General features: G+C 36.4%; 1 protein-coding gene across 31 annotated transcripts in view; it reads right to left on the bottom strand.

Moving 5' to 3' along the window:
• Positions 1–25,311, bottom strand: part of NRXN3 (neurexin 3) — a 1,519,061-nt gene that overhangs the window by 28,313 nt on the left and 1,465,437 nt on the right. For 24 of the 31 annotated variants that reach the window (XR_013993472.1, XR_013993473.1, XM_081050411.1 and 21 more), the window contains one exon: positions 19,570–19,648. Coding sequence is in view for 28 of the 31 variants with exons in the window: in XM_081050411.1 (XP_080906537.1) it covers positions 19,570–19,648 (79 nt within the window). In the remaining 3 variants the exon portion in view is untranslated. Of the gene's footprint in view, positions 1–19,560; positions 19,649–25,311 lie in introns of all 31 variants that reach the window. The other 7 variants (XR_013993474.1, XM_081050416.1, XM_081050419.1 and 4 more) reach the window with 1 other exon arrangement.

Below are 25,311 nucleotides of genomic sequence, written 5' to 3'. Positions count from 1 at the left end.
TGAATATGTATTGGAGGTGAGATTTTATATCAAGGTTACATTTCTTGATTTTGATAACTATACTCTTGATTTATCCTTGTTCTTAGGAAATACACACTGAATTATTTAGGATAAAGAGAATGATACCTGCAATTTACTCTCAAATGTTGAGAGATAGTAGGGGGAAATCTATCATCTATCTATCTATTTGTCTATCTATCTATCTAGATGCTTATATGATTTTTTGTACACACACTCCCAAATGGCTCAGATATATATTTGTGTGTATATATATATATATGTGTATATATATATATATACACACATATATATGTGTATGTATACATATACATATATGTATACATATATGAATATGCATGTATATGTATATATTATACACACACTCACATATAGAAAGGATAAGCAAATATGGCAAATGTTAATAGTAGGTAAACCTGAGTAAAAGGCATAGGGGAGCTCTTAGTACTATTCTTGAAACTTTTCTGTAACTTTGAAATTATTTGAAAATCCAAAGTGAAAAAATATCTCTGAGGGAGTAAGTATGTCTGTCTGCATATTTTGTTTACATATGATGCATAAATGCAATCATAGTAATACACACATATGCAGGCTCTGTGGTCAGATTTCCAGTGTGAAAAGTGCTAGAGGATCTTTAACTCCTAAATGGAGTTATTTTTACATCAAAACATCCATGAAAATTACTGATTAATGCTTTAGTGCAAGTATATAAAGATAATTACATATATATAATACATATATATTATATATAATATTACATATAATACATATTACATATAAATAAATAAATAAATATATAAATATATATATTATACCCTATCTGGGTTGTCAGTATTTGTGATCATGTTTTCCAGGATCAACATGATAAGGGAAAACACAGTCAGTCTCAGACTATCCTGTATAACCTCAAAACTATTCATCAGGTAGGTCAGTTTGGGGTAAAAATAGTAAAGGGATGCATTTGTAGATGTGTCGAGTTCTAGAAAAGAGAGGTTTCTTTAATTTATTTAAGGAAAAACTGAAAGGGAAGGATTTTTCAAAATTCTCAGTTCCATCTATCAAGTAAGCATTGTGCCCCACGGGGTAGGGGGTGAGAAGAGGGAGGAACTAAAGATTATTCTTTGTGCATCATTTTAAAATGGGACCTTTCTCCGACGTGTAAGATGTACTAGGTGCAGCATGGTGACTAGAAGTCCCCTAGGCATTATTCATGACAGTTTCTTAAATGAAAGTAGAACCATGATGAAGAAAGTAGAGGAAAAAGCCAACATGAATAGCAACTGATAGGACAGACACCCGCTTATCAAATTAAATGATAACAAATCAGCATTTGTGCAATGCCTGACCCAGAGAGAATCCACAAGTAATTTGAAAATTGGAACTACTGTAAAAAATATAATAAAGAATTATTTCACCAATCGGTGTGATAAAGAAAGCTCTGTAGTGACATTTGGCAGTGGCTCCAGAACAAAACAATTCAGTAAACAAATGAAGTCATGACAAGGAGAGGTCATAAAGGAGAATCTGAATATGGCAAATGAAAAGTGAAATCAGACTTTTTACTGGCTAGAAATACAAATGTCTGTGCTGTAGTAGCACTGTCTGACTTTTTTCAAAACAGGTTATAAGATCAGTGATAACTTAAGTAAATTATGAACTTCCCATTTTGATATCATGGGCTACACAGAAATGTTATCAAATAGAAACATTCTTCGAAACATAAGACAAATTTAAAGAAATCCATTATATGTAAATTGAAAAATTATTTCTGTGTGATAGTTACAATTTTAACAATTTGATGGGCATTTTCTGACACATTCATATACTAATAAAATCAAAAGAATGAAAGAAATTGTCCCAGAAAACAAAACAGAAATCGAAAGCCTAACTTAGCAAGCGCTCCCATCTCTTAAATGTAAGTGGGGATATCACTACTAATGCTGATATGTAAAAATAGCTGCTTTTATCTTTAAACAACCCTGTTGTTTGAATAGACATACTCCAGGCATCACATTTGGACCATTTGTTTTACCAGCTGTTTCTAAAAATATGCTCATCATGGAGACCTTTTCGGTATATCTCCAGAATTGCTTTTGTTGAAAGCTTTTCTCCCCTTGCACAAGGGAAAGGGTAGAGATATGGAAAACAACATCTGCTGAAAGATCTCACAGCTTCAGGGAAGGACCACAGTCATAAGCTTCACGTGAAAAAAAAAAAAGAACTACCAACAAATCCTGATAAGCTAAATGACTGGAGACTGTTGCATTCTTTTGGATTAAAAGTAATCAAATGTTTTAATTCATTAATACAATCTCTGTAGCAGCAGTGACAGATGTTCCCTGCATGGAAGAGAGTCTCAATTAATCGACAGTTGGCTTAATTTTCTGGACATCCTATCAAGGGAGAGAGGGAAGAAGGAGAGGGAGGTAGAGAGAGCGGCATGCAAAGTTTTTAATTACTCATTGGCAACTGCATGCTTTCATTTATTTATTATATCTAACAAGCAGATGTACAGATGAGGGGTGGTCAGGCTGTGAGAATGTACAGCACCTAGAGGCTGGGGGAAAGCATCGATCATATCCCCAAGTGTCTGTTGAAGGCCACTTCACATCCCATCTGTGTTCCTGGTTTCCAAGTACAGATTTTAAACTTTCTGGTAATGGGTCATTTGCAGGCTACCTCCTATCTGCTGCTGCTATATGACCACCTGGTGTGTCCATGGACCATTTGTCAGTGGATGAACAGGACTGACCTCAGGGAACTGGTGCATATTCTAATACACAGAGTCCCGCATATCATCATCTTCATCTTTGAATTCTTCCAGCAGCTTTCCTCGCAGGACCTTACATTAGGGCCTTAATTCAAACTCATGAGAACGGCAGGATTCACTAGTTTTTCAAATTACTGGTATGGCTGTGTTCCTATATCTAAATATTCACAAGATTTCTCTTGTTGGCCTCCTAATACAGTCTTTTTTTCCCCCTAATATAGTCTTTAACATTAATAAAAAAAATAATATATATATATATATGCTTTCCTCCTAATTAGAAATATAATACATACTCAACATAGACATTTTGGAGTATGAATGAATGACAAAATAAAACTCATCCACTGGCCACCACTCACAAATGACCACTGTTATGTCTGTTACTCATAATATAATCATTACACCTTAGTTAGGACACCAAACCTCTGATTTCCAATAGACACTGAATAAACTTGGCATGACTTCTTATTAGGCTAAATTAAGTGTAATATTTGCAATATTTACATAATAAATTTCATGAAACAAGAGGTTATTGGTATAGATTGCCCAAGAGACAGAAAAGGTGGGAGGAAATGAGAACTATAGATGCAAATTTAGTGATTGCCTTTAGTATAGATCACATCCTTTCTTTTGGCTGGGGTAAGGTTTTCCACCTCTTTACACAAGGATGGACTGGGTTCAAATGTAGGCAAATTTACTCTCTAGAACAGTTTTTTTTTTCTACTTTTCAATAAGGCTTAAGAAGAGAAGAAATTCTAGACTTAGATTTTAGTTCTTAGAAATTTCTATTTTTGTTTAGTTTATGTATATTTATAAACTGATGTTGGCCTTCTAATAACATTTATTCTAGATTTTAAAAAAAATATCTCCCATTCTATTTGTTTGCCTTTAATCTACCCTTTTGTAATGAGATTTCAAAAACTGTCTTAATACTTAATTAATATCTAAGTGACCTATGCTTAGAATAATAACTTCCTGGGACCTCAACAAAACAAATGGCTTGGTCTTAAGATTATCTGGTTCATAATAAAATTTTAGACTTAGAAAGATCTCCAGTCTTCAAAATCTACTAAACCGAGTGTGGCAACATAGATAACACTCGACATCTCCTGTTTTCTGGGTTTTGTATGTTGATTTGTTTCCACACATGAGTAAAATGTCAAAGAAAAATCTGCAATGAAAGGATAACATACAGTTGCCAACTTTTATTTTGCTAATTAAAGATGCTACAAACAGTGACAAAACACTGTTTTTGTAAAAGACATTGAATTTAACCACTAAAAACAACAGAAGATATAAACTCAGAATATAGGGCAGTCTATAAATTTAACTTTGCGAAAATTCACTATATCACTCTTACTTATTTCATTTCACCATGGAGCCATGAAAGTTTAGGCATAGCTCCGCACTTTTTGTATTTGAGCTTGGGAACCACTGCTCTAGTTTGCCTAATGTTCTGTCCTCATTGTGGGAAGGTGCTATCACTGACAATCGCTAGAGCTTACACCAGTTGAGTCTGTCCCAAAAGCACTTCCAGTCCCAACTAACTGCTTCACCATTTGCCCATAATCTCTTAGTTGTTTCCCCTAGTGACCTATAGGATAGAGTTATAGATGTGACCCCTAAATGGGTCAATGATACTCTCTCTTGCGCGAGAGCAATGACCAGTCGAAAGTAGATAACCAATTTTTCACACATCCTCTGATTTCTCTGTTGGATACTATCTCAACTTAGGATAAAAACCTTTCAATTTTTTTTTAACTTGATACACCGTATCAGTAACATGGTATGGATTATGGATTTAGAACATTTGGAATTTAATTTCAACTCTAATAGAAACTAGTTCAGTGACCTTGAGCAAATCAATTTACCTATATAGGCTTTAGTGTTGTCACCTAACACTACATTATTAATTACAATGAACTCTAAAGTTCTGCAAGCTTACAGTCTTAGAGTTCCGTAAAGTTTAAAATAATAGTAAAAGAAAAAAAAAAGAGAGAGAGATGCAAAGGGCTTTTATCTTTACAGAAGTCTGGAAGAGGAATTGCTATGTTCAATTCTATACTCAATATCAGCAAACGTTTTCTTAACAGGAAATTTTACTGAGAGCACATTCTACAAACAAAAGGAATTTTAAAAAATAGGACTAAAAACACTGTGAGTCTCACTGTTGTACCTCATTTGACGTTCATAAGGTCTATTTTTATTTCAATGTTTTTAAAATATTTACTTTGGATGCTGTTAAATGAGGGCATGTTCCTCCTAGGTCATCAGCGTTGTCCTTATTGCTGACTGTCAACCCTGAACTGTCACCCAGCCTGCCCCAGCGAACCGAGTTTGCCCCTTTCCTTTATAGGAAAAGCTAGCAACGACTAAGTGGAAAGAAATAAAGAAATAAACAAGCAAACAAACAAATAAGTAAGTAAACAAACTCATCAACCATACACTGAAAGACCAGGCTACAGCAAGCATAAGGAGAGCAAGGACGTTGTGACTCTATTAAGTCATTGATAGTACTTACTTTACCCTTGTTTCACTCTTACTTTCTACAATCCTTCTGATCTCAGAGACTTACTAAAACACAAATTCCAGATTACATTGTTTTAAAAGCCAACCCTCGCACCGCCTGCCCCCAAAGATCCTCCTCCTTGCTTAGTCTCTCTTGCCTCCTTGTATCAGCTCTACGTTTGCTTTTTCTTTTTTCTTTTTTGCTTCCTTTTTGAGCCAGTTCGGAGCCTTACAACTCCGGGCACAATACCACACCAGGGGCCCTTGCTAATGGAGAAATCTCATAATGTTATTACTTCGCATCCTGGCTCCCCAAAGGTAATCTTATGCTCCTTCTGGGGTTGGGCTCCATTAGGATCTGGCTTCCTAGTTTACCTGATGTTCCTGTGTGAGTCTTTTGTATTTTTCCCCACATTTTTCTAATGTTAGAGATGCCAAAGGGTCTAAGCACTAATTTATGAAATGAACTCCTTAAGTAACAAATGACATTTTTGCAGTAACACTAAATGTGGCTTTGAACCTGCGTTTTCATAGCCTGCTCCTGTCTAATCTGCTGCCAGGTGGTAGAACACATTATTCCCCTCAGGACATAGGAGGCTCCTTCCTGCACCCCACAGTATAATCCGTTACTTCTGATGTTCAGAGGGCTAAGATATAAATAAATGCTTTTGCCCACAACGCAGGAAAGGGACCTATATATTGTATCCCTTCAATTTTGTCCTCCCCATTCATTGTCTGTGTCACCAAGAATGTTTTTCTCACTTTCCCCACAAAATTCATAAAGCTACAAATCAAAAAGCGCAGGGAAAGAAGAGGTTCTCAGCAGGCTGCAAATATCTTCTCTCAGTCATTTAGACGTTTGTCAGCTCTAACCGACAGCCGAGGCTTGGGGAAGAATTACTGGGATGTGACAGAGTATGTGGGCTGGAGTCGGGGAAGCTAAGGCCGAAGGAGTCTGACAGCTGGGAGAGTGCAGCCCACACCCCAGCTGAGGCAGGCACTGCAAAGGACAGATCTGCAAGAGGAAGGCAAAACATCAAGCTCTCACAAAAAACGCAGGGTACAAGCTGGATGGAGGGGATCTGGTTTTGTGTTTTTTTTTTTTTTTGTCATGTTCATATCTGAAATAATGACATACTGAAAACAGTAGTGAGAAAGAAGCTTTTAATCCCCTGCCATAGCCTATACGGTCTCATGTGCTTAGTGGAGAACTTAACAGATGTTTATTAAGATGGACAATAACCAGGAAAAGATGGCTTCATCTATGGACAAAAAGACAACAGATTTCCAACCTAGCAGATTTCTCTAGATCAGGGATCAGCAAACCCCTAGGTTTGCTGATCTAGCTTGATGCCCTCTTTTTAAAAATAAGGTTTTATTAAAACACAAACACATTCATTCATTTAGGTGTTGTCTCGGCTGCCTTTGTGTTACAAGACGAGTTGAGTAGCTATGACAGGGACTGTAAGACTCTCAAAATCTAAAATATTTGTTCTCTGGTCCTTTACAGAGAAAAAGTTTGCCAGTCTTTGCTCTGGGTGACTGATTGTATGAATATGAACACTTGGCAATATAATATTGCTAGCTTTCATGATCTTTGAGTAAAAAGGGAGTCTCTGTGCTTCAAAACCAAGATGGAAGTGGAACTGGGCAACTGAGGCTTCTCAGCATTGTTAAGTGGACAAAATTTTCCAGTTTAGGTTCTGGCTTCAGGACTGGTCAGGACTAATATAATTTGTGATGAGACCCTCAGATCCTTGGGCAAGTTATACTTTCCTTGGAAGGATTCTACTAAAAGTAAAAGCCAACATGGCTTTAAAACGATATTCTTTTTCATTGTGAATGTAAGTTTCTTTTCTGGCACAGAAAGTTCAAGGGCCCCCAAAAGATTTTTCTGTTAGTTTATGTTGTGTGCTTTTTTTATTTGTTTGTTTTGTTTTATAGTTTGAGATACACAATGCAAGAAAATAAGAAAAACAAAAGAGAAGATAAACACATGGGTATGAATTTAAGAAATGTGAAGAGCACACAGATGTCAGAAAGAGGCTAAGAAATCCATCCTGTCAGGTCCATGTTCACTTATTTTGTTGCTTTTTATTAGCTATAACATTTAAAACACTGTGTTCCAAGGAACATAATTATTTCTGAAATAGAGAAAACACAGCCTTTACCACAGCTTTTACTCAGAGCCTCTATTCTTAGAATCGTAATATCAGGTAGAGGTGGCTGTTGTCTGATCATATGTTCTAAACATAACTGCTAATGAGTAATGAGCTAGAAGCCCCCAGTGTACAAATTATTACCTAGGTGATGTCAAGAGTGACTAACCTCACATAAGTGATGGTATTTATCCTAAATATTTGAACCATTTCATCTCACAAAAAACAAGGGCAGGTCATTGCAACCACCAAGGTTTTGGAAGCTTTTTAGATACATAGTAATTAATCCATTTAACAAGGATTTCCTGACCACTTAATATACTCCATATACAAACTTTCTTTTATTGCAATCAAGAAGGCAGATAGCTATGTCATATATTTGGGTTAATGGAGAATAAGCACTGCATAATAAGAGACAGTATAACATAGTGACCTGTGTGTGAGCTCAGGGGACACACAGTTGGCTTGGGTTCAAATCCTGTTTCTTCTACTTCCTTGCCGTGTGACTGGACAATTTATTTAGCTCTTTTTTGTCTAGATTTACTCATCTTTAAAATGAAGATGATGATAATAATAATAGCCCCTCACAGGATTGTTATGCGGATTGAAGAAGTTAAAAATGTAAAGTACTTAGCACAATACCTGACTATAGTAAGTGCTCAATAAATATTTACTCAATGAAGGAACAAAGATGTGACGTGGCAAACCTAAGGTGAAGGCCTAGATCACTTCAAGGGACGTCATGCAATATTATGTGTATTGTTATTGAAAGTTGACTACAGGGTCACTAAACCTGACACTAAATCAAAGTAACATACTGCACTATCAGAAACCCAACCAGAGAATCTATCTTGTCAAATTAGAAGAGCTAATTCGATCCAATACGTTCTTTTTAATTCCTAGATCTCTTAAACTCTTTCACAAAGAAATGAAGTATCTCACAGAAGAATGATTTTTTTTGAGCTGCAGTCATTTTCTGCAATACAATGGTTCTCATGCTGTTTTAAGTGTTAATGTACTAGTTTACTCTGTGAGAAAATGTCGAAGTGAAGAGCATTGATATATTATTTCGCTGTGCAGTTGGTTAATTAACATACATCAAATACTGTTAACTAAATAAAGTTCATTATATTTTAAAGTTACAGAAATATAACAACTGAGTAATGGAATCATACTGGAGATATAATTATGTGATAAGAAATGCATCTATTAGAGCTGTTCCAAAGCTCAAACAACAGAATTTGCAAACCTAAGAACTATACTTTTCATCTTCAGGGGTAGTAAGGGAGGAGTATTTGCAGTTCTATTCTGAAGAGACAAAATTAATCAAAACTCCACAAATGAGCACATAACAGTCCCCAAATTTACTGCTTTGTTTGAGCTTGATCCTCTGTGCACACTGCAATAGAAATAAAATGTATCCATTTTCAAACAGGTTTGGATTTGAATCTTAAATCTATGCCCAAATACGTGGCCTTGGAAAAGTAAAATGTTTGAGTCCCCATTTTCTCAATTGTAACGTGGCCACAACAGTTTCCCCCTTATAACTACTTAAAATGAGATTTAAATAAATACCATGTTTGAATGCACCCAGCATGGTACCTGGGCTAGTTCTATGCTAAAGCCAGTTCACGACAGCTGATGGCTACATTTTCAGGAATTTTTGCAAGTCAGTTGCTAAACATGGCCATTATCAAAAATTAAAATAGATAAAATTACAATCAAACGCCGTATATTAAAAACAAAGGTAATAAAAACGTAAAACTCATTACGTTCTAATTATTTTACTACATTTTATTATGATCTATGCTCTTGACATTATTGATGTCTGTAGTGTCTGTGTAGTGAAAATACTGTTAGGTTGGTGCAAAAGTAATTGCGGTTTAAAAGGTTAAAAAAATTGCAAAAACTGCAATTCTCTTTGTACCAACCTAATACATAATCATGTGCTAATGAGCATTACTTCCCAATTCTGAATTTAGTGTTGTCATATTTGTGACTTAAAATCATTCAAGGTGGGAATGTTTCACACTACCGAATTGGCCAACACGACAATTTTGGGCTGTGTGTCTGCTGGTTCTATTATTATTATTATTATTATTATTATTAAATATTAGTTTCAGGTGTACAAAACAATATAATGATTAGACATTTATGTCCCTCACAAAGTGGTAACCCCCACAAGTCTACTACTCCTCTGATATCATATACAGCTGTTACAGTACCACTGACTATATAGTTCTTAACATTTACCAGCAAGTTGCTTTACCTGGCTCATCAGAAAAACCACGCCCTCTTGCTGTATACACCTCCTCTCTCTTCTTCCTTCTCTCTCTCTCTGCTTTCCTTCATTAGAAAGCTCTCCTTAGTCCACAGAGCCTGTTAATTTCTTCTAGCTTTTCTCTCCCCCCCCTTACCCTGTAGAGCAGCAAAGAGCTACCTTGACGTGACAGAAACATTACATCATAAAACCATCTGCCTTGAAATGCTGTCTCCTCTCCAGATTAAAAACACATGAACTTTTTTAAGACCTATTTTAAAAATCATTAATCTAGTATGCCATTGTATACCTATTTTATATTCTCATGCTCAGCCTTTTTGAATAAAGAGGTGGAGTTGTTTGATACTGTTAGTATCAAACAAACTAAATTATTCCAAGTTAGGCAGCAAATTTCCTGGATAATCACAGGTATAATCCAGCATCTGAATATTTAACTGGGTACTTTCTTCGACTTCTGTCTCAAGACATTCAGACTTAATATCAGAATTAAAGCTCTTGTGTATGTCATGTTCTTTGGAAAGAAAAGGGAAGAAATTTACGTCCAAGTGGAAGTGTTGGCTTTCTAATGCTTCCATGAATTAAAAAATAAAACATGTACCATTTGACTCAGAAAGATCAAAAGATAATCTTACCTCAAAATATGCATTAGTTAGAACCAGTGAGTTAAGGAATTAAAATGCTTTTTTCTTCCCCTTCAGATGCCTTGCCAAACATATTTATATTTTAGGTTAAAATACATAAACATTAATAAATTTTATAATAAAACACATTCAGATTTCCACAAGTTCCTTACCAATTCAGGAAAAGGCATTGCTCTATATAGCTGAAATGGTGATGCTCCCTCACTAGCATTTTCTGAAAAAAAAATTTATGTTGATCTGTTCCTGAAGAAAAGGCTTAACCGGAAGATTGATAACCTATGGAAAACTCTGAAAATTAGCTCTTATATGAAATCCCTTTAACAGTAAGCCCATTTAATCATACCAAAGGAATCAACAAGGGTTTCTTATTGTTGTTGATTGTGTGGTTGTTTGGTTACAATTATAAGTAGTAGTTTCCCACTGTAGATTTTGCCTCCTTAGCCAGGTAAAAAGTGCAACTTATGACTTCCAGATGCAAACCACAGTTATCAGGCTTAAAATTTGACTCAAACTTTGCTTTGCTTCTTTGTGAAGTTCCCTAGGGATAAGGCTAAAAGTAGAAACAATAGGGGAGTGAGAAATAAAGGGAGAGTATTTCAAATCACATATTACAAACAGAGAACAGAATCACAGAACGATACCACGACAGTGAACTCCAAGACAAGATGGCAAGACAGATATGCCAGACCAGAGACACATGCTGGATTGCCGTGCCAAGGAAAGCAAACACAGGAACAAAACCGTACACAGATGCTGCGAGAGCAGCTCTTGGGGCTACTGTGACCCGATGAAAATCATAATAGAAACGAAAACTCATGAAATTGTAACTACAAAAGAAAGTTACCCCCACAACTCATACAGTGGACTTGTTGGGTTAGCCTGGATGTGTCATTTGGATGAAACAAGATGGCACCATTACAGCCCATGCATTGGTGATGGAGGCCATGGTTAGTTGATTAGCTACAAAACTATCACTGCATGCTACACAATGATCCTGGGCTTGTCAGGAAATAAAAGATACAACAAGTATTCTATATCTGCAATAAAATTCTTTTTATGCCATCTGAAATTTGTGGAGGGGATGGGTTTCTTTGTTGTTTCTTCATGTTTTTCATTATTTATTTATTTGTTGATTTATTTTCTGGCTCATTTGTCCTCCTTTCAATCATTACAAAGGGGAGAGTAGAGGCAAGAGGACTGTGCAGATATTTGGGGGAAAAAATGAAAAGGGAAAAGAAGGGAAATTAAAAGGAAAAAAATGTAGAGAGGAGGAAGAAGAGGAAAACACAGTATTTCATTCTTTTGTACACAACTTTCTTGAATTTTGTTGGTATTTGTTATTTTGTGCATAAATACTGGAGGGATACGCTGAAGGGGGAGACATTTGAGATTAGGATGGCAAGAAAAGATTTTGTTGCCTTGTTTAATTTGTATATCTATATAGCTCTCAGTACTTAAAAATAATGATTATAATTACTCATAGAAAATATAGCAATGAATTAAACATAGCCATAATGACCAAAATACTAAATATGAATCAAAACGAAATAAGTAAATTGAACCACCAAAAATTCATGCGGCACAAGATGAGGTGAAATGACAGAAAATGTTTTTCAAATATATACAAGGCATATATCTATTTATATATATATACACAGGAATGTGCATATATGGATAGATATATCTGTATAATTTTTTCTCTCCACCCCTCTCAAGGAAAACTGAATTATGGAATCATCATTGTAATTATGACAAAGAAGAAAACAAAACTGAAAGAAAAAGGAACATGCTTTTTTCACCAAGTTAAAACAGTATCATGCATGTTTATGTTGGCTGATGTGAGAATGATGGTATGAATTTCTGTGTAAAACACATGACTGATGGTAGGGGCTGTTGTTAATCTCTGTGTACATTACCCTAATATCATTTATACTGTGTCTACATATATATATGGAGCAATAGGCAACACATATTTAGTATATGCACATATATAAATATACATATATATATACACACAGTACATAATGTGGAGCATATGGGAGAAAAAAATACAGAAGAAAAAGAATAAAAGAAAACCCATAAAAAAATTCTCTTTAAAACCCAATCCCTCTTTATTCGTTAAGCTTTTCTTTTAGGGGGGACTTGCTTAATGAAGCTCACTACTCATCAACCACTTGCACTGGCATTTGAAATCAGGAAGTTCTCATGAGTTTGGCTTGAAATTCTCCCTTCAACAGGCTCATCCGTCACCTACGGCCTAAGAAACCTGGCCTTAGGCTATACCGTATAAATGGAATTCAAGGAAAAGTTTATGACTGAACTGTACTAATTTTTCAGTTGTAATGAATCAGAAATTCTGCGTCCCCAACCTAAAATGCAGAAGAATGCTCTTTGGGGTTACTTGGTTCTGTCACGGGCTAGCATCATCTCCTGTGAATTTTCTTGCCCGTCTTTGGATGGGCTATGTTATTTGCTGAATTAGAGACATTTCTGTAGAGTTCTGATCATGTTCTAGGCATTTCCATTCATTGTCCACACTGTTTCTCCCCTTCCTATCCCTTCTTTCCTTTTTTTTTCTTCCCCCTCCTTTTTTATTTCCCCCTAATAGACTATGAGTTCCTGGAAGGAGTTCTATCCTATTTTGATTTTCCTAGCACATATTCCAGGGTCCATACATAGTAATCACTGGAAAAAACAAATTTTTATAAATAAGTGATTTATTAAACTTTCAAATGAAAGTGTATATATTTATATATTGATCTTATTGATTCCTCCCCCCCCCACAAACCAAAAAATCATGAGTAATGGAGATAGATTTTTTTTTAACATTTTTGTTAGATTTGTTGCTTTGTTATGAAATCCATGATAATGGTCAATCCATGAGCCACATATTTGGTGCACACCATGCCTGAGCTAACAATTGCCTAATAGCCAATTAAGATAGTTTCTTATACTTGTATTTCTATTATTACTCTAATTTTGAAAACATTTTATCATTAGGGATTTAAATGCTCTGATAGCTTAAAAATTAGCTTGGGTTGGGGTAGAATTGGGTTATAAAAAAGTGATACAGTTTATTACTGAGTGAGTTAATGAATAAAGAAACTATACCATTAAATGTGGAACAGTATGTGCCAATGAATGTACTCTATTAATTTATAGATTGACAAAGGCAATTCAAAACTGGTAGGATTTAGCCTAGACTTAAATATGTGAATAACTGTTTGCTTTTGTATATATTAGAAATATATTATAACTCAAATGTAAAAATGACTAATGTCTATAGTCAACAATGATTAATTACATAAATGAATTTTATATCTATTTATATTCCTCTTTCCAAAGCTAAAACATTTCTCAGATTATTTCCATTATCCCTTTATTCAAAATGTTTTTAAATGGACCTGGGGTCTTCATGGTATAATTCTGGATACTGTGATACTCACACATTCCTATAGCATTTTATTTAGGCATTTACTGTTCTACTATACACTGAATAGCCACTTGGCTAGTAACATTTAAACATGATTCTATTTACAAATCATGAGTTTCTATATGGAAAAATCTTTCTAAAATTAAATAAAAATCAGTTTATAATAAAAACATAAAAGTTGTTAATTCTTCAAGCTTGCTAGAGACACTAAAGATAAAAATGTAAATGTGTTTCCATAAATACATAAGATTATAAATATCATATTTAAGGCCAATGCTCAGCACATTAACTTTTTTTCATCTATGGATTCCAGACAGCAAGACTCTATTTCTTTTTATCCTTCATTAGAAAAGTATTATTGTCTTAACATTGCAGCTGCAGGTCCCACAGTGTTCCAGCAAATAAAAACTCTAATGATTTGATGAACTTTTAAACAATTCAGTGCCAGATTTTCATATTATAAATATTTTACTGAAGCATCTCAAACTGATAAAGATTAAGAATCCAATTCCACCTAGAGAATACAAATAGGGGTAGGCTATTGGTGTTTTGCCAAATTTAAATTTGACCCACATTAGGTTGAGTATTCTAGTGTAACTAATAATAGCACCAAGTGCAAATGTGAAGACTGTATTTTTGAAGAGTAAAAATACATCTGAGAACCACTCTGGGAATAGTAATTATTTTGTGATCTCAGATTACTGCCATTGGTTTAAACATCTCCCTCAATCCAACCATTACAGAAGTTGCTTAGCACAGTCCTATTGATAGATGAATGTGTTTCATCTTTACTTCCTTTTACTGTCTGCTCTCTGGTGGAAGTGCTGTCCCTTGGTGTTTGATCAAAGGGCATTTAACAAAAGTGGAGGCAAAAAACCTGGATAACTTACAACCAGAAAAATGTATCCCTGGATAATGGCTAGATAAATCAATATAGTTAATTATTGCCAGATCCATTTCTCAGGTGTAAAAGGCATTTCTTTTAATTTTTTCTTCTGCTCTGTGACCCCTGTCCCCAGGACTTTTGGATCTTGAAACTATAAAAACATGTAAAGTTCAGGAAGTTGATAATTTCTAATTATGTAAAAAACTAATCTAAGAATACATTTGTTTTGATGTTATTTCTATTTCCAAAGATGGTGACACTGGAGCTAGGAGCAGCGGGGAGGAAGAGAGAAGAAATGGAAAGTCAATTTCATTTATTTCTCTATGTTGCAGAATTCATTACCACATATCACCTTTGTGATCTAAAGATCTTAATTGTTATTTGGCCTCCATAGTCTCAGGAAGGAATCTTATTTTCTAATAGTTATTTGATTCCTCTCCAGCTTGTCTATTTTGTTGCTGTTGTTATTGTTGAATCCAAAGAGTAAGAAGAATGATGAAATAGAGTTTACTTCACAATTTAATATCAATAGAGTATAATTGGAAAGAAAAAGGTTTATATGCAAAGTTGCAAATCTGAAATATTAAATAGATACTTCCTTTGTGGGAAACATAATCAAAGTTTATAAATCAAGAAAGTTAAAATCCTGACACAACTTTAGTTACTTAAATAGTCATTCAAATATTATTCTGAATACTTTCATTTGATGCAGATTGCTTCATTATGATTTTATATTTTAAATGCTCAAGTCTGAGTTTTTAAAGCAAATGCTCAGACAATGTAATTTTACCTGTTCCTCAATATAAAATGATCTAGTTCCCAGAATAGAAAAGATAGGGAAAGTAGAGAATTATTTTTTTGAAGAAACGTGGATTTTGTTAGGGCGATGTTTACTTATGTGAAATCATAGATTTTAAATAATTCAACAGGTTTTATTTAGCTGTTTAAGGGAGCTGAAGTTGGAAGTATGAAAAATCTCCAATTTTAATTTAATATTATGAGGTACTTTGAGAGACATATAAATTCAGTCAACAAATGCTAACTGAGCTTTTACTCTGTGGTTTGTTGTCATGGTTTAAGGGCTTTTTGGTTTTTTTTACTCTTTTTCATATTTTCCAGTGAAAATATACAGAGAATATTTGAGATCTATTAGATTTACAATGTTTCTAGACTATCACGAACCAAACTCCAAAAAATTTTAAGTTGATCCTAAGCATGATATGACTAAGCTCCAAACCAGGCTGATCCTTAGATGCCAAAGGGCGCTGTTGGTGTGAAAGGCAATTGCTTACCTTTGACTCAAACCAGCAGCTTTGAAACTCATTTTAATTTAAAGAAAATTAAATAAGAAAACTGATTTCACTTAAAATTTGATACCCACGTGAAAACATAAGTTGTTGAATACAGCATATACTAAACTGCTCAAATTGATGAAAAGCAAGAGCTTCTAGTGGGCCTAAATTAATCAGGAAAAAACTTATAGAAGTTAAATGCCTTATAATTGAGACAGCTAGAAAATTACAAACTTGCTAACACAGTGAGAGAAGAGAATTGTTAAGCAAGATAGAATCAGGCCTGGATAATGAACCAAATTTAGGGTCTTTCCATCAAACACAAGGCCTGGGAAAGAGTCAAAGTCTGGAAACTGAGGCAGCAAATTAGGGTGTTCAAAACTAGAATTTTAATCTCAACGTTCACCTAGAATCTCAGGATTAAGAATTGATGTCCAAGTTATGTAAATGTCACCATTATCCACTGCTGCTTGGGCAATGGGAGCCTCTGCCTCAGGTAGTACAGGACCCAGCCCTAGAAACAACTGGCTTCCCTGTTTCTGATTTTTAACCTGTAATGTTTTGGAAAATGTGGAGATACTTCCTGTGTAATGCTAAAAGGGTTTGATAGGTCTCTGTTGTGTAACCTTCCTCAGTGTTAATCAGTTCCCCAGGGGCAAAACTTTTGCACCAGTTGGGATATCTATGCCCTTCCTGTACTAAACATGCCGCTGGCATATTTCCCTGTATGGGAATTCCTTACCAGGAATACATTGTGGAGTAATTACATTGAGATAAAAGAAACACTCATCCTTCAAATGTGCTGAGTTGAATAATCCCAGGCAAGGGCCATCAATATCAGTCCCTTAGAGCTACACGGTAGCTCCTTCAGGGTGGGCACTCTGTCACCTGGTTTATTTATAGACCCCATCCCATACTCCCTTGCAGAACACAACAGATTGTTTTAAAACTGCTTTAACTCCCCTCTTCCCCCATCTGCTCCATGTAATCATGTTACTCAAGAACATGGTGGCATTGAGTTTCTGTCCTCTGCCTTTGAATCAGATGAAACACCTGTGCAGCCACTAAAAAGCAAATGGGCTTAGTTTGTTGCCATTCAAGTTTGGGCCTGTTCATGTTGAATACCAAATGGCAATATGGACCTATGACCCGACGCGGGAGTTGTAAAACTTGTGAATCTGAGATCTGGAAAAGCCTTCTGTGTTGTTATGGAGGTTGCTATCGAGATGACTGGGTGAGAGAGGGGAGGCAGAAGGGGAAGAGAGTGGTAATGTTTCGGAATGGTCAAGCCTCAAGTTTTATAAGAGGACTGAAAGATTTGATAAACATTATTGTGTATGTAGGCAGATGTAGATATCACTGCTATAAAGTCAATAAAACCAGACAAGAACAAACAGGGAATCCGAATTAAAGTCTAGGTATCTTAAGTTATTGGCCACAAAATCAGTTAATTTAACATATGTCTTGGGGATCACGCCATACGTGTTCATATTTGAATCCTTAATACCTCGCACATGCCTAACACACAGCTGACCCTCCAAAGATATTTGTTGAACTGAATTGTGTTGGAGAGGTAGATAGTAAAGCTCCTTATTCTATCTTCCCCGACAGTTCATTTATGAGAATTATTAGAACAGGGAGGACTCAAATCTAGAGATACATTGTATCCTGCCTGAAGGCTAAGCAATATTTATTGAATGAATGACTAGATGAATTAATTAATGAATAAAAACTTGGTGCCCAAGTGCTGGTATAGATTGGATAAATGTACCCTTTATTTTTTCTATTTTATTTAAGTATAGTTGGTATACAGTATTAGTCATATTAGTTTCAGGTGTATAATACAGTGATTCAACGTTTTAATGCCTTACTGTATGATCACCCCACTAATTCTAGTAATCCTCTGTCACCCTACAAATTTATCACAATGTCATTGACTGTATTCCCCATCACCTTTTTCACCCGCCGACCCATCCCCCTCACTCTGCAACCGTCCCTTTGGTCTTTGTTTCTGAGTCAGTTTTTATTTTGTTTTGCTTACTCATTTATTTTGTCATTTTTTGTTTTTTTCTTTGTTTTTTTTTTAGATTCCTCATATAATGAAACCATATGGTATTTGTTTTTCTCTGTCTGACTTATTTCACTTAGCATAATACCCTCTAGAGTTAAAAACCTCACTTAGTTTATTGAGATAACTACCCAAAAATTAAAAAAAAAAAAATCTGACTAATCAAGTTAGTTACTTTCCTTTCACACAACTGAGGTCCAAAAGGAACAGATCACACTGAAAAATGAGACGGTCCTACATATTACTGCTACATTCCGATGTTGTGCTGAGGACAGGAACCCACAGAACTTCCTGGATCCAAAGCCATTTGCAAGACACCAAGCAGTCAGGCTCCCACAAAATTTGAAAAATTGTAAATCATTTCTGGGGTAGCAAATGGAGGATTTTTACTTTCGGTATATTAGTTCTTCATGAAGCTTACATTTCTCTAGAATTAGCAAAAAAAAAAAAATGTTTAATGGCTTGCCTTTTTTTTTTTTAAGAAAAGGGGAAAAAGGAACAGAAAGAATCAACTAGAAAATTCTATTTATTTCTCTTAGCTTTTGCAGAAACAAGATCCTGACCCAACTCCAGCTTTTAATTCTATTAAACATACACAGAAATTCGATGATGTCTGTTCTCTATTATATATACACATATAAATGTTTAACTTGTAGCAAGTTTGAAAATGGACGACTTGGGAAAGTTGATAGGAAATAATCAGGGACTGCAGTTGTTTGCTGGACATTATATCATATACAGCTTACTATAAAGAAAGACCATAAAAACATCAAAATGTATCTGGGTGCAAATGGGGAACACACTGAAGCTTCTAATTGCCAAAGTCCTTACAACTTCAGCACAGCATAGATACATTTTGAAGCATCTCAGCCGTTGACATGGCATGGCTCAGTACTAATTTTGTGTTTACCCTGCTACATTGCTGCACAGATTCTCTAAACACACAATGAACAAAATTAGTATAAATATAATACCATGTTAACTGCTGTTGAAATCCCATGGAAAACGTCTTTTTTTTTTTTTTGGTGTAGTTGCTGTTTGTTTTGGGTTTTGGATTTTGTTTTGTTCGCACTTAGGCTCAGAACAACTCATGAGGTTGAAATGGCTTGTATGGCTCTTCTTTGGGTTCATTTTTGATGTCATTGCAATATAGGCCTTTTCATGGCCCCGTCCCCTTTCAGTTTCATAGCGGCCACTGGCTGCTATACACTTATTGTACCGGTGGCTCATCTGGTTGTCTGACTCCTCAAAGTTAGGTCAAATATCATGGATTTTTCTTTAGCTCTCAAGGATCTGACTTTAAATTTCCTTGGGACCTTGTTACTCCTTCCATGGGATTTGATGCTTTCGATTATATATTAATATTTATATATGTATGCTTATACATATATAGATACACACATTAACACACTAGAATATAATATATAAAACACATGTATATTCACATATATGTATGTATTGTTTTTTGCAAATGAAAAAATAAAGCAAGCAAAACAAGACTGACCTAACCTACCTGTACTCGGCTCACATTCAACAAAGTCTTCATCATCGCTTGAACATTCAGCAGATGATACAAGGTCATCTGATGTTGGCTGTACATGTGAAAGAAAAAAATAATGGGGTAGGAGGAAGAGAGAGGAGAGAGAGATAAGGAAACCAATGAACAAAAGCATAAAAGACTTATCACTGTATCCTGCCTCCATCATTGTTACTGTTTCTCTTCTCTAAAGCGAGCATGCTGTAGGATGGAGAATTTTTAACTCCTGTGTAGCTGTGGGTGGCTCTGGGTCCAGACAATCTGTGTGGATCTTATGTGAAGCTGAGGGACCCAAAGTGGTTCTACGAGGCTCTAGCCTATCTCATTCCATCACATTGTACAGCCTGCCTCTATTCTGACTTTAACTTCCATTTTTGAGGGAAGGAAAAGGGCTACTGCAAATGGTGGGCAATACAAAGAGTGCAAGCCAGCAAAGAAATGCACTGCAGCTTTGGGAGGGTTTCAAAGGCATATGGTGTGTGCTCTCAAGTGTATGTTTTGGTGGCTGTGAATCTATAGGCTGGCATAATTAATGAACGTTGTGGAAGCCAGTCTGTTCAGGAATAGCATAATGGCTTCTCTCGCTAGCAGTGATTTCTTCATGTAATTGCTGCAATTAGCTGAATTAGTAATGTGGACCAGCAGAGGTACCACACAACGGTCTCTGGACACAGGTAAGATTATTTCTGGTGAGCAGAAAAGCTTTCAACTGCAGTAGTAGTAATTCAACTTGAGACAACTTTTATTTCTGTTGAATCCTACAGAAACTCCCCAATGTCAGAGAATCTGCTGCAAGAAATACAGGGGACCGTGGTGTGGGCAGTAAGAAGGTCCCTTGCTACACAATAGATGAGAAGACCACTTTCTGTGCCTGGTACATACTGCATGCACAACAAATACTGTTCAATTCATTACTTAATTAATTAATACAGATCTTATATGAAAAACAAACTTTTGTCCTACTATGTGCGTAAGGGTACTCAATATATAGAGTATATACTGGTTTACTGGTCTAATTCCCCGTGCATTGAAGTCTGAATCCATATTCAAAAGGAAAAGCAATTACAAGCCAGATGCTGTGCTAGACATGTATATATATTTATGAGTTATAGTTATTATTAATTAGAAATAATTCACATGATAGTCCTTTGGGATAGGGATATTATACTTTTAAAGAGAATTGAAGATCAGAGAGGTTCAGTGAGTTGCTGAAGGACACACAGCTAGTAAGAAACATAGTGGGGATGTGAACAAATACATTTTAGTCAAAGTCTGCATTTGTGGCCCCCATAGGCTTCTGTATACTCTTTCTTACATGATGTTATGGACTGATTTATGTCCTCCCCCCAAAAAATCGTATATGGATGTTCTAACTCTCACACCTCAGAATGCGACTGATATTTGGAGAAAGGGTGGTTAAAGAGATTATGAAGTTAAAATGATGTCATTAGGGTAAACCTAATCCAATATGACTAGCGTCCTTATAAAAAGAGGAGATCAGGATACTGAGAGGGATGCCCTGTGAAGGCACAGGGAGCAGAGAGCCATCAAAAAGCCATGAAGAGAGACCTCAGAAGAAACTAAGTCCGCTGACACCTTAACCTTGGACTTCTACATTCCGGAACCACAGGAAATAGATTTCCATTGTTTAAGCCACCCAGTCCATGGTACTTTGTTATGGCAGCCCTAGCAAATGAATACACATGACAACCCATACACTTAGCATTTTCAGACAACATCCCTTTTGAAATAGACATGCTAGGCCTAGAATTAGCAGACACAGTGAAGAACAGTAGAAAAACGGCACTAGGTAATTGATTCCACTTCACTGACAGTGGCAGAGAGATGCCTTAAACCGCGTTATTGATCTATTTATTCTACATGTGACAGGGAGGTATGTCAACCCCTGCTCCTCCTTAAAGTTAATAGGAAAAGAATTTTCACACATACTTTATTTTTTTCAGGTAGCCATTACTGGAGTGTGCATTTCATTTCCAGCAACTGATGCTGGCAGTTGGATCCTGGCGTACCATCATTCCTGTTAGAGAAATGGTGAGCCCTGTCCTCTGGAGCTTCTTGGTGTGATGGGGTCCTCTGCAGATCCACTGCCAGTTATTTAGGGAAGGGAGGTGGCAAGGGAATAAATGCTAACTGTACACACGCAGAAGGCAATTATAAGAAGGAAACATCATTTTTGGAAGGACCACAATCATTGTTCACTAGGTTAAAGCATGCATTAGCTGTGGGGGGTACACCTCCCCCAAGGCAGCAACAATTGGTTTGGGTGCAGGGAACAGATCTTAGCTATCACATGGGTTTACGATCTACCAAAAGTCCACAGTACTTAAATGGATATACAGTATATCTATGTTATTAAAATTTTATGGGATAAGCTCAATTAGGGGGAAAATGTCTTAAAAACCTCCTGAGAGGTTCGTAATAAAAAAGAGGTTGAGAATACACTTCTAAAGTATAATCAATTGAAAATTAATTTGTTGGTGACTTGATGATAAGGACCTTGTAGAATCTCCCATATACTGCTTACCTAGTGTTGGACCCTAGAATTGAGGGAAACCTGGTGAGTTAATGAAAATCCCGTGCGCTCGTCTCAAGAACGGAAGTCCAGGTAATAAAAAGGTCAGTAAGCAAATGAATGAAATCAATGCATAAGTCCAATAGAAACCAAAAAAGGCATTGACATAATATTAGTGGAATCCATAACTTGATTCTAAAAAATTTATCTTACTTTGTATTGGCCAAAGTAGTGATGTAAAGTGATTTTTCAAGAAAAGTACTAGACTCTGAAGTTGAAAGGATATTTACTATGTTCCTCTGAGCTTCCCCTACCTCCTAATTCTACACAAGTTCTCTCTCCTGTGGTTTGGGGAACACTATCTATAGCCCCACTCTCCTTTCCTAGTACCACCTCAACTTCTGTCCCCAAAATGGGCCCCTAACTCCCACTGCAGACCCAATATACATACTTTTCCACGTTCTCACTCCGTTTCTACCCAGTTCACTGTTCTTGTACCCCAAATCACAGAGATTTGTTGTCTGCTGATCTCCCGTATGAATATGATGGAAAACAATGTTGCTTCCTGGCAACAGAAGCACTTTTTACCAGTAGCTCCTATAAATGGCGGCTAGACTCAAAGAAGGTCAATAAGAGGCAGCCTAGCAGAGTGTGGTAAGAGCAAGCCTGACTCTCCTCAGAGCACAGCTGTGAACCCCAGCCCCTGCACTTTTTGCTGGTAATCTGGGGGAGCAAGTCACTTCCCCTCTCCGAACCTCCAGTTTTTCATCTGTGAAATGGGATAAACAGAGTCTTGTCGTTGACTGGGTATGTGATTTCAATGTAATGTTAAAAGGGAAGCTCTGTTCTTGGCATATGGTGCCTGCTCAATAAATATGAGCAAAAACTCCTTCACTCAGTCTGTAGAGTGAAGTACCAGCAATTCATCTGCCATGAGGAGTGATCAAGAAAAATCTACTCATGAAGATGCCAAGAGCTTAAAAAATAATTGAAAGATGCTCTGTTTCCAGTGGCTCTGAGTCCAGACATTCTGGGGATCGTATGTGAATTCAGCTTCTTCTTTTCTTTCCCTTAAACCTCATCACCACCATTTACAGCCTCAGCCAATGAAACTCCCAAAGCAATTACAAACATGTCAATCCTCTCCTTGCCCTACACTGTAACCAATGTTTGTTTATCTGGAGAAACTGGCTTTCAACACTGCTATGCCTGCCACAGAGCACTGCTATGCCTGCCACAGAGCACTGCATAGTTTCAGAAAAACTTGTTCTTCCAGGGGCAGCAAGCTTTGATTTGCAAAGGACTCAGGACTAATACTGCATTTACGGATTTCTTTCTCTCTTTCTCTCTTTCTCTCTTTCTCTCTTTCTTTCTCTCTTTCTCTCTTTCTCCCTCTCCCGCTCCCTCTCCCTCCCTCCCTCCCTTTTTTTCTTTTTCTTTTCTTCTTCTTTCTTTTTAAGCTATTTTTTGTCCCTGCCATCTACAAAGACTCAACAATTACAAACCAAGGTTTGGGATGATATGTGATTAGGATCACATCCTAAAGTAATAACAGTTTGATTCAAAGGTACCCTCAGAAAACCCAAGGCTTTCTTTTAGTAGCTTTTTAGTTTTCTTGTCTGTGTCCTTCCTCAAACATAAGTAAATGCAGGGTCTGACTCTGAACCTTGGAAGAAAAGGCACACTTCTTTGATTATTGGTTCCCACAGCTGGTGTAATATTGCAGATTTAGACAGATGGCAGACTCAGGATACAATTATTATGAGTAGAACAGAACTATGGCCTTTTGTTTTTAAATAAAATGTAGTAGCCCTAGGCGCTGTGTGTGTGTGTGTATGTGTGTGTGTGTTTTCCCCAAATCACAATCATTTTTCATAATTATTTCTAATTCCTTAGGAAAAAAGTGCAGTTAGTACTCTTGAGAAGAAAAAGATATCTGAACTATCTAGAATCATGCCTGCTAATAACATTTACCATTTATTAAACACTTGCTATATGTAGGCTTTGTACTAAGCAGTTAACATATATTATCTCTTTCAGTACTCATAATAACCAAGGGTGTAGACATTTATAGTGACATCTGCTATATTTAATGGCCCACCATCCATTCTCCTTCAAGTAACAGTATTGCTTTAGGAAACTCCTCTAATTGTATAGTTATCTCAAGTGTGTTCCTCAAGGTGCCTTCTGTGCCATCTGCATATTTTTGCCCTAACAATGACTGTTTGTCACAAGCTCTCATAATTCCCAATGGCTAAGCTCAAAGTGGTTACATAGTATGGTTCCCATATGTCAAATACCAGCATTATAAATCATTCAAAGAAGACTAAAATAAGGATGACCACCCCCAGACCATATAATTTGATAGTGGCTGGGCTACTAGATTCACCATCAGTGATACACAACTATCTCATCAAAGTGTTTTGTTCACTCCTGTAGTACTTTAATAAATAATATTCATTGAACATCTATGTGCCAAGCACCGTAACAGTTATAAGGGATACACTGACAGATAAAGCACCGTTCCTCTGCTCTGGGAATCCACAGTCTCTGAAGGGACACCCAAGTGAACAGGCAAACTCAACATAGTAAACTGAATGCTACGATGAGCATAGCCTAAGGGAGCAAACAGCAGGGATGCAGAGCTGCCCCCAGGCAGAGGGGACATGGGCCATGAGCCCTCAGGGACAGGCGGGGGATTCTAGGTGGAAGCAACCGTCTTGCAAAGGCTCAGAGGTATGAAAACGCAGTTTATTTGTGTACCTATGAGTAGCCCAAGATGAAGGAATGTACTGTGTTTCTCCGAAAATAAGACCTAACCAGAAAATAGGCCCTAGCATGATTTTTCAGGATGACATCCCCTGCACATAAGCCCTAATGCATCTTTTGGAGCAAAAATTAATATAAGACCTCGTCTTATTTTCGGGGAAACACGATACTAGAATGACTGTTAGGCAGCTACTCGAATTATCGTGTTCTTGAAAACTTGGATAAAGAGCATGAATTTAATATCCTGTCCTATCAGACTTCTTTCCTTCTTCCCCTCCCCACAGTTCACCATTGTCATCTGATGCATTTCCCGTGGAAGTGAACACACATGGTTTCAGAAGGTACATGGGTCTGATTGCACCATTTCTCCACAGTACAGATTAAAGACCTTTCTTTGTTTTCTCAAGGGGAGGAAA

This window comes from Rhinolophus hipposideros (genome assembly GCF_964194185.1).
Source record: "Rhinolophus hipposideros genome assembly, chromosome: 5".
In the NCBI taxonomy this organism is placed as follows: domain Eukaryota; kingdom Metazoa; phylum Chordata; class Mammalia; order Chiroptera; family Rhinolophidae; genus Rhinolophus; species Rhinolophus hipposideros.
This window is presented reverse-complemented; position numbering and strand designations above follow the sequence as displayed.